Source organism: Pipra filicauda, unplaced genomic scaffold, assembly GCF_003945595.2.
Source record: "Pipra filicauda isolate LSUMZ 115617 unplaced genomic scaffold, ASM394559v2 scaffold13_size5146498_pilon, whole genome shotgun sequence".
Taxonomy (NCBI): Eukaryota; Metazoa; Chordata; class Aves; order Passeriformes; family Pipridae; genus Pipra; species Pipra filicauda.
Genome location: NW_024103874.1, coordinates 5,060,468 through 5,075,880, shown reverse-complemented (window position 1 = coordinate 5,075,880; position 15,413 = coordinate 5,060,468). Strand labels below are relative to the sequence as shown.

The 15,413-nt window shown below is 44.8% G+C and overlaps 1 protein-coding gene across 14 annotated transcripts in view; it reads left to right on the top strand.

Moving 5' to 3' along the window:
- KCNQ2 (potassium voltage-gated channel subfamily Q member 2) overlaps positions 1–5,821 on the top strand; it is a 67,826-nt gene extending 62,005 nt beyond the window's left edge. For 12 of the 14 annotated variants that reach the window (XM_039378543.1, XM_027710492.2, XM_039378540.1 and 9 more), the window contains 2 exons: positions 1,552–1,675; positions 2,418–5,821. In XM_039378543.1, coding sequence (XP_039234477.1) covers positions 1,552–1,675; positions 2,418–3,116 — 823 coding nt within the window. In that variant the 3' untranslated portion in view covers positions 3,117–5,821. Of the gene's footprint in view, positions 1–451; positions 1,676–2,417 lie in introns of those variants that run through there. The other 2 variants (XM_039378547.1, XM_039378546.1) reach the window with 2 other exon arrangements.
- The last annotated feature ends 9,592 nt before the right edge of the window (positions 5,822–15,413 follow it).

The window sequence follows — 15,413 nt, the reverse complement described above, 5'->3', positions numbered from 1 at the left end:
AATAAGGCATGCATATTCCTCACACTTGTAATTATAGCACTTGGTGCTCCTTGTACTCCTGTGCTTATATTGCTAAGCAAAGGGTCAAACATGGCTTTTTAAGCAGAACAGTATTCTGTCACATCCCTGCCCAAATGAAGTATCTTCTGGGATCAAAGCTAAACTCTGAAATAATTGTTGGCTTATATTTTCTGTCTTTGATGTGATGTGCTCATCCACTTCATCTCTTTGAGCCAGAGCTGTAAACTGCTGTTGCTCTAATATAAGCTAAGGGAGCCACGCTGGTCCATACCCACTGATACCTGTCCCTTAATGTCAAACAGCCAACATACGTATGAAGTCCCTGTCAAATGTAAAGAAAACAGATGGCTCTTGTGTTGGAAATAGCCTCACGTCTCATTCCTTTCCTTGGTTTTTGTTTGTTCATTTTCCCCTGTCTGTCTGTGTTCAGCTCCTTCCTTTTCCTCCTCCTGGTGCATGGACCCATGGCCCACACGGCAGAACTGCGTAAGAAGCATTTTGAGTTTTCGCTCAAGATACCTCAACTTGGTTTCAGTCAGATTAATTAACCCTTCTTTTCCCCTGCCACCCTTACTTTTGGTGCATTATGCAAGAGTAAAGTTTGCCTGGCATAGAATTAGGCTGTAAACCGGCCTGCCATTAAGAAGCTGTTGCAAAACTGAGAGGCTCCCCTGACTTTTGAGGGATCAAAAAGCTTCTGTGTTTAGTTCTCAAGAAAATTTATATTTGATGCCTCAAATAAGATTGAGTTCCAGCTTCCAGACTGGCTCTTCCTTCCCTTCTTCCTATACTTATGGAGCTGTATATCATCCCAGGTGTATCTATACTGGGAATGAGAAGGTGCAAATGTAACGTGTGTAAAGAAGTTAGTACCTGTATCTGCTGATTTGGCAGGAGTATCCTCTGCTGTTCCCACCTTGGAGCTCTGCTAATAGAAAACATCTGATACAGGTGTGAACTGCAGTATCTTTGAGATGAAAACAATCTGTTAGTGTTTGGTGAGTTATGGCCTTGATGTAATTCCACTAAAACAGCACTGCACCTGTTTGTCTGGATCTTAGGACAAGCGGCTCATTTTCATGGACGTGAGAATTACACACGTGCATTTGCATTGAGGAGAGGAAACTGCTGCAGAGACTGAAAAAATCCCATTGGTACATTCTAGATAGAAAACTTGATCTCCCCCCAAAATAATAATTTCTCAGCGCAAATAAGGAGTTAATTGATTTGGAAGAAAGCCAGTTAAAGAAATTCTTTGCAGTGGGTAAATTTACTGTGCATAATGTGCCGGGTTTTATCTGTATAAACAGAAATGGATAATTTCAAACTCTGCTAATACTGCTCTGAATTTTGCATCTGAATTAACACTTCAGTGCCACTGCGTGTCTGTGAGTAATTTGGAGTGTTAGTTGGGCGAGAGGCTGTTGCTTTGTCCCACGGAGGCGCGACAAGCGGAGCCCTCCTCACCTGCTGCCTCCAACTGACTCCAGGTCCTTTTCCGGGGGTGGGGGGATTTTCTGATCCCGGTAGAGTTGACCAGATCGTTGGGAGAGGATCCTCCATGACTGACAAGGATCGGACCAAAGGGCCAGCAGAGGGGGAGCTGCCTGAAGACCCCAGCATGATGGGCAGGCTTGGAAAAGTTGAAAAGCAGGTATATTGGGTCAGGAGGGGGTTCTTGCAAGAGGGTGTTGCATGCATTGTGCTGGTTTTCTCTTGCCTTTTTTCCCAAGTGAGATGTTACTATTTAGTAAAAAAAAAAAAAAGTAAGAGCCAAGATTATTTTGAAAAAGAAGGAAGGTGGATGTTATGAAAGATCCCTAGATGTCTTAGAAGCCTAAATGCCACTTTCAAACAGGCACTTTGGAGTCTGTGACATATAGTCTTCCTTTTTTTAGTGAGTTTGTCAAAAGTTTACATTATTTCTGAAAACAGCACATTGGTTTCTTTGCCACCACACTAGACACATTACAAATGAGTCCCTGAGCCTGGCTGTTCTAGCTGATGGCCTTGCTGAAGATATAAAATCTTCTTGGAAGATAAGGCTCAGAAATCCCCCTAGCCATTTGAGTCCAGACAAGTGCCAAGTGCAGGAAGGAGCTGGAAGGATGCAGGTGTGCTTCAGCTTTTCTAGAATTTGGTGCCTGTCAGAAAGATTACAGCAGCATAAGGAAAACCCTGTAACAAGGGAAACCCTGTAACAAGGTGGAGAATTAAACCTGGAGAACAGGACAATTAAATATTTACTAAGGGTTTGAGGTGGTGTGGGTCAGCATAGGCAGAGGTCATCTATGAAGCCCAGCCCCACTCTTGCTCCTCGATGGAAGTTGCTTGTACTCCGGATGTTAATGTGCTTCAGAGCCTGCATGAGGCACTGGAACTGTGGTGTTTTGCAGGTTCAGTCAATGGAGAAGAAGCTGGACTTCCTGGTGAACATTTACATGCAGCGGATGGGCATCCCACCAACAGAGACGGAGGCTTATTTTGGGTCCAAAGAACCAGACCCGGCACCTCCCTACCACAGCCCCGAAGACAGCAGGGAGCACATTGACAAGAACGGCTGCATCATCAAGATCATCAGGTCCACCAGCTCCATGGGTCAGAAGAACTTCTCCGCCCCACCAGCCCCAACCAACGCATGCCCGCCCTCCACGTCGTGCCAGCGGCAAAGCCACGGCTCCTCTCCCGTCGGAGACCCCGGCTCGCTGGTCCGAATCCCACCTCCGCCCTCCCACGAGCGCTCCCTGTACAGCGGTGGGCACAGGGCGAGCGCAGAGTACCTGAGGAACGAAGACATTACAACCAAACACCATGAGAGTGCCATGAGAGACAGCGACACGTCCATCTCCATCCCCTCGGTAGACCACGAGGAACTGGAGCGCTCTTTCAGCGGCTTTAGCATCTCCCAGTCCAAAGAGAATTTGGACATCCTTAACAACGGTTGCTATGCAGCCGTGGCCAAAATCAGACCCTACATTGCAGAAGGGGAGTCAGACACCGATTCTGACCTCTGCACGCCCTGTGGTCCCCCTCCCAGGTCGGCCACGGGCGAGGGACCCTTCAGTGACATGGGCTGGTCAGCCCCCCGGCAGTGAAGCCTTCCTGCAGCCGCTGAGCCACGTCCAAGCGCTGGCAGCTGCCTGCTCCAGCTGTCCACATGCTGAACTTCTCAAGGAGATCGACAGCTAAGGTTTTCCTCCTCCTAGGACATCCTTAGCTGGCAGATACTTTCTTGCAGCTTACTCTGGGTGGGGGAACGAGCAGGTCCAAGCCTGCGGTTGTGGAAGAGGTCACGGTGGTGGGCCAACTGGAGCCGTGAAGTCCAGATTTCTTTCATACTCTCTTTCTAAGATCATTAGGTGAAATTATTTCATGGCGCAGGGTAGGCAATTTGCATTTCTTGGGAATCTTCAGAAGCACAGGGCAGGAATAAATCACCCAGCCAGGGCTTTTGTAGATCACAGGAACTGGTGGCTGACAAGTGTTAGGTGGGAGTTGCTACGTCATGGCACCCGTGATTACACCTTTAGGTGTTTTGGTGTTTGGAATTCACACATTATTTCCGGCTTAGATTTCAGATCACGTGTAATTACAGGGGGTTGGTACTCTGTGGTTCCTCATTAGCTGTCAGGAAGGTGGCATAATTCCAATATAATATATGGAAATGTTGCATAGAGCCCCCGGAGGAGAGGGATGGTGGCCAGGATATCTGCATGAGCAAAAGACATGGCCTTGGAGTGGGATAGGTTAGGATACTGCTCTGGACCAGAACAGTTTGGAAACTATCCCATCTTAGGAAACTGAAAAACTCAGAACTATCATCTTGAGTGCAAGAAGAGGGACAGGGGGCAGAGAAAAGAGACAGAAGGAGGACAAGAGACTACAGGGCTGGAATTTTCTATTTTAAACCATGTATTATATTTAATTATCCCTCCTCCTGCTGACAAGGGACCTGGGGGTGCTTTGAAAGCAAAGACAAACCAAAGGCAACCCCTCTGGAAGGCTGCCATGGTGTGAAGCCATTCTCATGGCCATTGTGGAGGCACAGCCACCAGACCAGAGGGGGAGGGTGGATATGCAGGATTCTGTGGTCCCCGTGTTGCTGCGAGCTGCTGAGCTCCATCCTGTGGAAGCCCTGTTGGTCAGAATGGGCACTTTTCTTACAGTTTGCATCGTGCCTGAACACTTTTGCACACACTATGCCCGTGAAAATCTTCCTTTCTTCTTCTGCCCTGCCAAAAAACTCACACCCATGTTCTCGGGACATCCTTTGGTTTGTTTGGATCCCTCAAGCTGAGTTAAGAGGTTTTCTTCTTTGTCTTTCAGAAGCCTCTTACCCATGCTTGCCTGTGAGTTGTGCCAATCCAAGTCTGCCCCGTTTTATTGTTGTTCGAGTACTTCCTTTTGGAAAGATCGTTGTGTCATTACCAGGAACCTCAGTGGTGCGTTCAGCTGGGGGAAGGCGAGGGGAAAAGCGATGCTCAAAGTTTCTTTGGGGACCAAAACAAAGTCACGAAGTGATCCTTTACGTGGATAGATTGGTGGGGTTTTTCTGGAAGGGGGTGGATCAGGAGAGGTTGTGTTTGGGATCCATCTCCAGCACTGGGACGCCATGGCTGGCATTGTGCCTCTGAACCCTCCTGTGCTTTCACAGCCCAAATCCCACACGTGTTTCCTGCTGGGGCTGGGGCTGTGATTTCAAACCCTGTCTTGCCACATTTTCCCTGTCATATCAAGAGCCTGTTAAGGACATTTAGGTGAGAATTTCATTTCTGTGTGGCCTTTCAGAGGTTGAACATCGGCTTGCTCGGGTCAAAGGGAGACTCACAGCCTGTTTCTCTCCACCTGTTTGCTTGACCAGGCACAGTAACCAGGAGAGACCCAGGATGATTTCAGCCTTAGGGAAGATGTGGGTGCAGTCTGAATGCTTGCAGACAGGAAATAAAACTGTTCTTTTGCTAGTGCCCAGGACCAACACACAGGTCTTCACATGAACTGAGGAAGGGGAATAAAGGTTCTGTGCAATTTTTCCTGCCATTTTTCACCATTCAGGAGGGGAAAACATTTTTCTTAGGGGGACCCTGGGCTTCCAGCCATGCTACTTTCTTTCTTTACCATTTGAGCCATATTTTGGTTAACTTCTGCAATTTTTCCCTCTCTGCTTGTGCTCCAGAACTCTTTTTGGCTCCAGATTACTTTGTGCAGAGTGAAAGCAGCGATGCCCTTGACTTCCACACGCAGGCAACTTTAAATGCCAAATGGCTGTAAATTGTGCAGATTTGCCTGTGGCATGTTCCAAAATGAGATGCCTTCTGGTAGAGCAAGAAGTGTCAGCAAGTCCTAAATCAGACTTGGTGGCCTGTGTTTTCTACTGCCCACAAGAATAGAAATTGCATTAGGTGAGGCAAAAATCAACATTGCTCCAGCCAGCTGCTCACTGCAAATTTTGTCCAAGTCAGAGATAACAAAGATTTATTGTCTTATTTGTTTGCAATTACCTTTCAAGGCCTGCTGGAAATTTGTCACAGAAGGGTATGATATAAAGGCAAGAATGCCAGATGAGGCTGAGGATGATGTCATGCAGTCCTGTTGCAGCACAGGTACACGACTGGTCTTTTTTCATAGAGTCACAGAATCATAGATTCATAGAGCCATAGAATGGTTTGGGTTGGAAGGGACTTTAAAGCTGATCTTCAGGGCCTGCATGGGAAGAATTAAGTTTACCCTCTTCAGCTTACTGGAGTCTATAAAACACATCTTTTAACGTGTATCTTTAAAAGTTGTTGGATTTGTTCCATAATCACTAATTGCAGAGAACTGGTTTTATACATATGCAACACAGATCATATCTGGCTGCAACATATTTCACACAGAATTTTTTTTGAAACGTGTAAGATTTATTCCACCTTTTTCTGTGGCTTCATATCAAAGAAATTCTGACACACACCTCCATCCACAAGCATGCCATAAATAATCACTTCTCATTCACCCAGACCTGGATTTGGGGGTTAACTTATACCAGAATTAGCTGCAAATAATGCTCCTTATTTCCCTGAAATGATTTAAGCCTGCAGAAACAATGACATTGCCTGCTTGTTGCTTACTGACATAAATAATTTAATTCCTGCCCTAAATTGTAGTCCACTACTCCCTGCAAAGTCTTCACCTTCAGCCATTCAGCTCCCCCATGCCTGTATCACTCAGTCCTGGTGATAATCTCCCATAAGAAATCTTAACTACTAGATTAAAAGAAAGGAAATCAGTTTTGCTAATAAAGCAATCCCAATTTTAAAGGTCCCAGCAGGCTTTAAGAGGATGGACAAGCAAACTTTGTCCCACTGCTGAGCCTCTCTTGGGGTGGTCTTTGCTCCCCTCTCCCTCCCAAGTCTTGTTGCATGTTTTTTGAAGGACAGAAACAAGTTTTAGGCAATGCCAAGTGTGGACAGAGGAGTCCAAAGAGAGCTGAAGAAGAAGTGAAAGCCAAATTTCCAGCAGGCCATCCATCTTGAACTGCTCCAGGGATGCCCATGTCCCTGTGTGGTTCTGTGCCCAGAACCTGGTTTCCAGATATGTCGTGAAGCCATGACCTTGGATCAGAGCCTGGGATCTGGTCTCCAAGAAGGTTTTGAGTGGGCTTTTTTTTTTTTTTCAGAATCTGGTTCTAGGTCTAGGGAGAAATACTGCAGTTGACTCCCCCCTGTGGGATGGAGCAATGTCTGGGACTGGGACCTGAACCCACAGTCAGTTTTTGGGTGCCTCAGGTACAAGTGTGAGTTCAGGTGGTCTGAGGAGTTCATGTCTCTGACCAGGCTACGTGTCTGGAGATGTTGCAAGGTGGCCTTTCATAATGTGACCCCAAACACAGGAACAGAGCACAGCCATAAGTCAGATTTCCCAATATTTGGGAAGGGACTTTAATGTTACTCAAGTGCAGATTTTGTATGTGAATTTCCTTGTTGAATCATTTTCTTAATAATACTTTTTAAAGCTAAAAATGTCAAGGAGCTCACCGAAAACAAACCTCTTGTCCAGCTTAGAAAGCCATTATATTTCTTTAGGCAGACTATGTGATAGATCAGATTTTCTAAAAATGTGTTTTATTTCAAACGCTACTTAATAGATCCAGGTAAATTCTGCAGGGTCATTACTATTTACAGATAAATAGGTATATTTTTACATTTTTAATTGATTTTTAAAATTTTAAATTATGTGAATTTTTAGAACAAGTTTATATTATCTACCTGAGAAGCCAGAGCATCACCTCAGATACAAATGCTCCCCTTCCAGCCAGTTACCCAAGAGAAAAGAAGAACACCTTCACTCATACTTTTTCCTAGAGAGAATTACTGGAAACCTCATTTCCCCGATATCCTCAGACTACTTTGGTCACAGCAACATTATTGCTAAAACTAAAATGTAAAAATTAAAAAAGAAACTGAAATTCCTAAGGACTTTACCCAAATGTTGTCCCATATGAAGACCCTTAGCAGTGAGTATTTTTTTGGGAAATGTTAAAAAGCCCAGGAGCAGGATAAGGATTTCTGTTTCTCCCTCATATGAACCCTCAGGCTGAGAGTGAAGCCCTGAGCCTCCAACCTTTCCTTGCCAGCACAGCCCTCCGACCACAGCTGTGCTCCTGCATCCTCTCCCATCCCCTCTCTCCATCACAGGTCGGCATCTTCTGTTTTCATCAGCATCCTTTTCCTGAACCAGAAACAAGGAAATCAGATACAAAAGCTCCTTCACCTGCAGGTAACATTGAGGCTGCAGAGGGCCGTGGTGGAGGGCTGAGGGCAGCAGCCCCTCCGAGCCCCGCGAGGTCACCGCTGCTCAGAGGTGTAAAAGCAAACTCTTGCTTTTAGCACACAAACACCCCGACTTTTCTGCCTCACAGAGCAAAATCTGCTTCGAGCAGGGGTGTGGGCTCATTGGTTTTTTTAACAATAACAATAGGGTGGGTTTTTAATAATAAGGATAATAATACTGCATAGGAATCTTCTTTAGTATATCTTAGTGTTTGATGCCCCAGTGACACAATACTGCTTGCCTTATATTAGTGTCTAGAGGGAGAGGGATTACACACCTTTTGATACACTATTAATCACGCTTCTAATTTAGGTAGCAGCGGGGTCCTTTTTAACCTATGAATGTGCTTTCTGGACTATCTCACTGACTGTACTCTCAATTTTGCCTGCTACTGCATGCAGCCTGAGATGAGTAGACAGCAGTATGCTCCAGCTGTATCTGCACTCCCAGATTGCTGTAGTACCTGACAAGGTAGCGTTGCCAAAAGCATCATTTTGGGGAGAGCCTGTCCCCACAGTGACCATCTCGTACGGTGCTGCGGTGCTTCTGTAGGTAATACTGATATACCAAGTGTTTTTCATGCTGCAACCAGTCACTGCCCCATCCCTCTGATACAGCATGCACAGATTCCACCTCTGCTTGTAACTACGGGGTAAAAGAACCATGTTTGTACCTGTGGTTCCTTCAAACGTGCACATGGGGAGGAAAAAATATGAATTGTGTTGGCCGTGTGTAACAACCTCCTTTCCATCCAGATGCCTCTGAAAAAGAGCATCCCAGATACCCCTTTCTGAGGGTCCAGAGGAGCAGGCAGTGCCAAGGATGGAGGACTGGTCTTAATTTCAGAGATGCCATTTGAACCCACATGTGTGGGACTTGCCATATGTCTGTTTTAATTTCCACAGGACACTCTCACCTGCACCCTGCTTTGGGGTGCATGTGCGTTTGTGCCTGCAGCACAGCCTGAGGGGCAGGGGGGTTGTCACTCCAAAAGTTTGGAAATCCCTCTTTGAAAGTTTCATTCGCCCTTGTCTACAGCCCTTGGTGGTCTTGGGGACCCTGCAGCTGTGCCATAGCCATTCCTCATGGAAGCATCTCTTACTCTCCTCATGGAGTGGCACTGAGCTACCTTTTTATGTCCATAAATGTTTTTCCACTGTTTTCCCCACTTTAATACCAGACTGTCATGAGGCCTTCAGTGTTTGCCCATCTTGCTCGTGTTTGCAGTCTCTGTATCTCTTGGCACTGCTGCCATGATCTGGTTTGACCCTGGTCCTATATCCTCACCTTCCTTATCCATACTATTTACCAGTGAAGCTGTAATGCCAGAACTCTGCACTGGGACTTGCTGTTGGCCTGACATCACTAGATGCAGCAGAGAGCCTTCATATTTGGTTAGCATGACAGTTTTGCTTTTTATTGGCATTTTATTTGCTTCCTTATTGAGCCACCATGGCCTCAACACATCCCTGGTTTGTTCTGCTGGAGCCTTTCCACCCAGGGATGGAGTCTGTGTTGTCCCTCTGTGCAGTGCCCTGTGAGGGTTTGTCCCCATGGCTTTTGCTGATTGCAGTGAAACAAGGATGAGGGTTCCGTTCAGGTTTTCTTGTCCAGCTGAACATCTCAGAGAAGAGCTCACAGGCTCTACCACTGTGGATGCTTTTGTTTCCTGAAGCAGGAGCTGTTTTCAAGACCCCCATCCCCTTTAGTGACCCATACGTGTGGCTGTGCATGGCAGGCTTGATAATGGGGAGAACTGGAAAGCAGCTGGTGCAAGCTGTGCTGTTTCCAAAGCTGCCAGTGAACCTGCAAGCATCTTACCCTCTCCCAATTCCTGTAAATACAGCTGCAGATTAATTTCTCGAGCAGCATCTGTTTGCCTAATGCTGAGAAACTTGAGCTCACTGCAGAGCTTTCCAAAACTCAGTGCCAAGCTCAGGCTGGATTTCACCTGCAGCTACACTGATAATTTTAGGGCAGGGCTAATGATTTCAGGTAGAAGCCATGTCAGAATCTCCAGTTTATGTGGTTCTGACCCCAAAACAAGGCTGAATGTCATGCTGCCAACAAAGCCTGCCTTGGAATTTCAGCTCCATTTGACACTGATGACTCTGGACCTGGGGAGATGTTCTCTTCTTCCCTCTCCACACAAGAAAAGGTCAGCACAAGCCTTGCAAGCCACAATGGGAAAATGCCTCCTTACTTTGATATGCCATGGGCACTTCCCATTAAAGCAGAAGCAGCATTTCATGGTGATCCCTTAAACTTGACCAACACAGTGGCTATGACCCAGTGTTTTCCACGTGCAGTGATGCTCATGAAAAGGGTTTATCACAGATGTGGATATGGAGGTCTCAGTCCTTTAGCATCTCTGTGAACACCATACTCAGCCTTGCTGAGGACAAGTCATCGAGGCTGGTGACAGGTCTTTTCAGTCCTGCCTGGTTATTCACACTGGTCCAGCATCTTCCCTGGAGCTGAAGTTATCCCATGCTCCTGTCAGCAGGCAGAATGGAGACCTTTCCGTGTTGGCTACTCTTCCCTCCCCAACAAACCCTAAAATTTGAATTTTTTTCACTTTTTCTCAAAAAATTCACGCACAATGTAGACTACCTGAGACCTTCAGGAACACTGAGGCAAAACCAGATATAGCTGATAAATGACAGAGATTTTGTTATTTTAAATCAAGAGCATGTAAAGCATAGTGGCAGTTGCTGCGTGGTATATCAAATGCTTTAGGAGATTCAATAAATTATTCTTATAAATGTCTCATTCTTTTATCAGTAATTTGTATAGGTGGGTGCCGCTGTTCTTATGCAGCAATGCTCCACACACTAAAACTATACTCCTGTTTCTCCAATATAGACGTTGTATTTATGAAATTTATCTTGCTTAGTGTCACTTTGGCACATTATCCACGTGTGCTGCACACAGATTGCACATTACATGCCATATGCTGGTAGGTATCTCTACATGTAATCAGCGTATGTGCGTTGAACAGACACCAAAGTGTCACCTGCCTGGTTTGTGATGTGACTCAACATAACTGGGAATAGAGGAAAATGAACACCCTGTTAAGAAATTTACTGCATTTGAATGCTTCTTTAAACAGATTTTATCAGGAAGCTAAAATAAGAGATTGCCTTTGTAATGTTAATTAAAAAAATAACCGGAACAAAACAAACACACACAGCCCATAAATACTTAACAGCTGCTGTATTCCTATATATTCTTCATTGCTATACATTTGAACTGTAAATTCTGTACAGATTGAATGAAGTTCACAGTTTATCTTTGTCATAACCTGCAAGATAAAAGGACAACACAACTTTGGCTGCAAAAACACGTGCATGTGGTTTGTGTACATGCACCTACGTGTTGCTGTATGTGCACGTGGATACGAACACGTGCACACACACGCTTCAAAACAGATAAAGCTGCATCTGAGATGCACAAGGAGGGGGAAAAGTTCAATTTTGGAGGTGAGAGAGTGGGTAAAACAAAACCAAAAGACTGTTTTAATAATGTCTTTCTATCAAAAAGGAAGATTTGCAGTGGGAATTGATGTGTGACTCCCATCCCAAGGAGAAATCTTACTTCTGAAGGCAGCACAGGCCATGCAGCAGAGCAATGCAGTTCTTTAAATGATAATTTCTTTGGCTTCCTTTCAAACAAACAAATATAATTCAGTGGCCAGTGCCAACTTCAAGTCCAAAAAGCCCATTCCTAGGATATGTGGCCAAACAGTTGTCCCATGCCATCAGAGAGCCAGGGGCGAAGGCTTTACGTGCTGTGACAGAGTGTCCCACAGCAGCAGTGCTGGCTGATGGCAATGCCATGGTCTCCCACAAACCTGGCTCCTGCCCAGGCAGAGGATCCCACTGCCTTGTGGGTCTTACCCTTGCCTACATATTTTTAAAAAAGTCCCTAGTTAAGAGATGTTTAAGAAAAGAGTCATCAAAAGCCCATCTTTGATCTTAGAGTTATGGAAGAAATGACTAGGTTATAACCACAAAATCTGATTCTCAAAGCAGATCAGACTTCAGACTCCAATTGCCCCTATTCAGAGATTTCACCAGCCTCACTAAATGAATCATTCTCTAGGATTTCATTTACCCATATTTTCACAGATATAAGAGTTACATTGGGTACAACTTACCCTTCAGTGTTTAATCTAAATAAACAAAGGCATGAAGAGCTAACTTTTCCAGTCAAGTACTGCTGAATGCCATTGAAAAAATAGCAATCAAATTTTTGCATTGGCCTGAAATTCGTCTCTAGGTCCAAAGTTCTCAGCTTTAAGAGCTGCAAAAAAAAAAAAAAAAAAAGTCTTAAATAGGTTACTAAGCAAGGGGTACATCCATTGCTGGAGTATGTTGCTGTTTCCCTGAGATACCTGGACGTTATCCTGGTTTATAACAGCATCTGGCTCATTTGGCCTTAACTGGGCTAAAAATGGTTCATGCATTTGTCCTGACAGTGAGAGCTGAGAGGTGACTTTCACACCGGGACGAGGGTGGGTGCTGCACACCTTCACCTCCCGCTCCTAAAACTCTGGGGCTCGGCCGAGCGCGGAAGTTTGGTTGTCCTTTAGAAAGCAAAGACAGCTGCTGCTTTGCTTCCTTTCATTTGCTCTGTTGCCTTGGCTTTCTTGCACTTTCGTTTCATCTCCAAAGAATCTCTCATAATGCCTTTGGTACTTATGTACAATTTTAAAACATTTTGTATGTATGGAATGGTACACACTTTCTCTTGTAAAATAGCAATCGGGCTTTTCTTTTCTCTCTTTTTTTTTCTTTCTTTTTTTTTCTTTTTTTTTTTTTTTTGGTGAATGTGTAATTTCCTCTGTACATTTTCAATCATGACTTCGTGCAATGTACATTTTATAGGGTCAGGTGCCAAGGGAATGACCTGTAGTCTCCTAAGGGACTCAGCTGGAAGCTGAGTGACACAGTCACAGACGGTTTTACAAAAGCACCGCGGGAGAGCGACGTAGCCCAGACTTTTACACTGAAGCACTGAGTGTGATTCAGAGTGTACCTTCACATGAAAGACTGTGGCAGCTGCAAAACTCTACATGTGTGATGTGAAAAACAGCAGCGACGGTTGCAATTGGAAGGGAAACGGAGGGAAATTAAATAATCACAGTCATTAATTTAAGCCTCGAAGCATCAGAATGGAAAATTTGCATTCAGTAAAAATACCAGAGATTTAACCTTCATGAGATGAAATACACATTTATTTTTCTTTGCACTTCTTCTGTTCTCTGTGTTTCTTTATTTCTGGGGATTTCTTGGTGTTTTGGGGACATATTTAATGGCTGATGAAGAGGAGTGAGATGGTGACTGAGGGCCTGGCCCTTCCTGGCATTAAACCTTGACACCTCCCATTTCTTATATCTAATGTTAAACAATACTTTCTGATTTATAAAATCAAGCTCAGAAATCTCAAGTGCCCTTAGTTACAAGGACACTGACCCTTCAGAGTCCTCTAGCAATATTGACTTTCTTTAAGCCACATCCTGACAGATAAAAGATTGGAATTCTTCACTACCCATGCCAGCTCTTCATCACCCTGCTAAAAATTGAGGCTGGTGTCATTGAGGTGGGCTCAGAGCCAATATATGGCACTGGGAAGGGATTTTTATCTGTCCCACAAGTTATCTTGCTTACCAGGCATCAGCCCTAAATTAAGAAATCACGTGCTGGATTTTGGAGCGCTGTCTAGGAGTGAAGTGAATTGACTGACAGTGCTTCCCACAGCAAGGGTGGCTGATGAAACAGCAGTTCCATTTTATATGAGAAAAGGAAAAAATAAAATCCTTCCTCCATACTGATATTTCTTCCAGAAAAATGAAATGAGAGAATTTAGAAGAACCAGGGCCTGTGTTTTAAAGAGCCTGCCAGTCATTTGGGCAAGGCAGTGAAAGAGGCTTGGCAGAAGGAACACTGTGCTCAGGCACAGCAGCCCCTGCTTGTGCCAGAGGACTTGGCTCAAAGCCTTCAACAGCTCCATCCTGCCCAGAGCTATTAGAGAAGGCCAGGTGTGAGCATTTCCCAGTGGGTACAGCACACTGAGTGTGCTTAAGGAACATCATTAGATTTTATCTCATTATGTTTCACGCCAGTGAGATGAGCAGGAGAATTCTCAGTTTGCTGAGGCACATTCCCCCATCATCTGAACAGGATTATGTGCTGCATCCAAAGGCTGTCCTGCAGCATCTCCCCCACAACCTGAGCAGGGATGCTGCTGGAGCCAGAGCAGAGCAAAACTGCTGGGCAGACCTGCAGCCCTTGCTCACATGTTCACCAAGCCAGGAGAGGAGAACAGGCTGGAGGAGGCATTGCTTTTCCCTGCCAATTGGCCCCCAGTACCCTGATAGTCCAGTCCAGAAGAAAACTCAGGAGGGCCCTTTTCCCTGCAGTGGTGAATGTCCCTCTTTTGGCAACAGAAGTAAATGTTGGAGCCTCAGAAGAAATTCATATGAATACAAACCACCTAAATCCCCTAGGATTGTGGTTGCCCTGGCTATCGTGGGAACACATCTACCTGCTCTTCTCAAAGCTGGAGTTTCTCAAGGGAAAATGATTTATATTCAAATTCTTTAGGCAGGGATATTTTGCCCTCAGTTCTTTCTAGCATGTGGTCCTTCAGGATGCCAGGAGCTGGATCCCAAGGAGGTGTGATAACACAATGCTGCAGTAACTCAGGGATGCTCCCATGGAAGTTCACAGCTCACTGATTACAATGAGGTTTAATAAGTTAATTAAAATTTTTCCCAAACAAGCACTGTTGTTTGGGATTGTATATGCAGATACAGGGTCTGAAGTTCTGCAGGATGAACCCATTGCCAAAATCTCTGTTGTGCTCTGTACCTAAGCAGAATCCCAGTCTGGGTATTTCTGTTTGCTAACTAATTAGACCATTTACTATTCTTGGAAATTAAAGAAACATTTCTTCCTTATTCACTGGAGGGGTAAGCAGGAGTTGTTACAAGATGAAGGCTCAGGTTGTAAAATCTCAGTTCTACTTTTGGGTACCCCATTTAAGACACCTGGAGCTGGTGCTTCTCAGTCCAAGGTGAAAAAAAAAGGCCAACTCCACCTTTTGATCCCAATAACACAATAAACAGCATTTGGGTTTCCAAATCTGGGTGGGCAGAAACCTTTTTCCTTCCCGAAACTGTGCAATAACTCAGTGGCAGAACCATGAATGAAATCTTTCTGATTCATTTAACGTTGCTCCAGCTCTGCTCTGGGATATAATTTACCCTTATTGCCTTCTTGGCAGCTCTCTCCCATTTCCATCAATAGTAACCTAATGGTGGTTTTGGGCATAAAGTGTCTTTCTGGAAAGAGAAACCTTTTTCAGCAAGGTGGTCACTCTCTTTATGTAAGGAAGCTAATAATACATAGTTAAAGAGAAAGGCAGACTTAAATTGAAGTGGAAGGAAGAGGGCATGGGACACACTTTAAAAGCTTATGTAATTTGGCATGAATAAGGAATTTGGTGAATAATGGAACATGAGATTGTTCATACAAAACTCATGAGCATACAAAACTCCTTGCCCTTGAAGGACTGTTAAC